Source organism: Octopus bimaculoides, chromosome 5, assembly GCF_001194135.2.
Source record: "Octopus bimaculoides isolate UCB-OBI-ISO-001 chromosome 5, ASM119413v2, whole genome shotgun sequence".
Classification (NCBI taxonomy): Eukaryota; Metazoa; Mollusca; class Cephalopoda; order Octopoda; family Octopodidae; genus Octopus; species Octopus bimaculoides.
In genome coordinates this window covers 19,942,623-19,943,306 of record NC_068985.1, presented here as the reverse complement: position 1 = coordinate 19,943,306, position 684 = coordinate 19,942,623, and the positions used below count along the sequence as shown (strand labels likewise).

At 37.0% G+C, this 684-nt stretch overlaps 1 protein-coding gene across 1 annotated transcript in view; it reads right to left on the bottom strand.

Moving 5' to 3' along the window:
- LOC106875804 (cytosolic Fe-S cluster assembly factor NUBP2 homolog) overlaps window positions 1-684 on the bottom strand; it is a 20,353-nt gene that overhangs the window by 7,218 nt on the left and 12,451 nt on the right. The window contains exon 4 of the mRNA XM_014924076.2: window positions 238-347. Coding sequence (XP_014779562.1) covers window positions 238-347 — 110 coding nt within the window. The remainder of the gene's footprint in view (window positions 1-237; window positions 348-684) is intronic.

Below are 684 nucleotides of genomic sequence, written 5' to 3'. Positions count from 1 at the left end.
GTGTGTGTGTGTGTGTGTGTGTGTGTGTGTGTGTGTAGGTTCCATGATGCAATCAAGAAAAATAGAAATCAAAACATGAGTATACATATATACTGATCACTTCAACACCTGATTGCGATCACTTCAACACAGGATACACCTGTTCAAAGACAATTTTGGTCGACCTAAGACTATAGTAGAAGACACTTGCCCAAGTTGCCATGCATGTTTTCTATTAAAACCTAGGTCTATATTTACCTGTTTTCCTTGGTCCTCGCCAAACAATTGCATCATTTTTATTTTCCAGTAGAAATGCTATCGACATAACAGCCAGTCTTTGCTCTTTGTCAAAGTATACTGGAACCCACCTGTAACATAGACCTAGTCTTCATTGGCTTGCATATATAGACATATATAGACAATTCTGTCAATTTATGTGTGTGCTTATATGTGTATGTATGAGTGTGTGTGTGTGTGTGTGTGAGAGAGAGAGAGAGAGAGAGAGTGTGTGTGTGTGTGTATAGGTTTCATGATGCAAACTTGAAAAAAAAAATCAAAACATGAGTATACATATAGTGTTTATTAATAATTGGCAGAAGTTACAGGGTGACTCAAAGGCCAAGAGTTTTGTGTGTTGGCCAATGCATGAAACTCTCACCATTCAGTCACTCTGTAACTTCTGCCAATTACTAATATATATATATA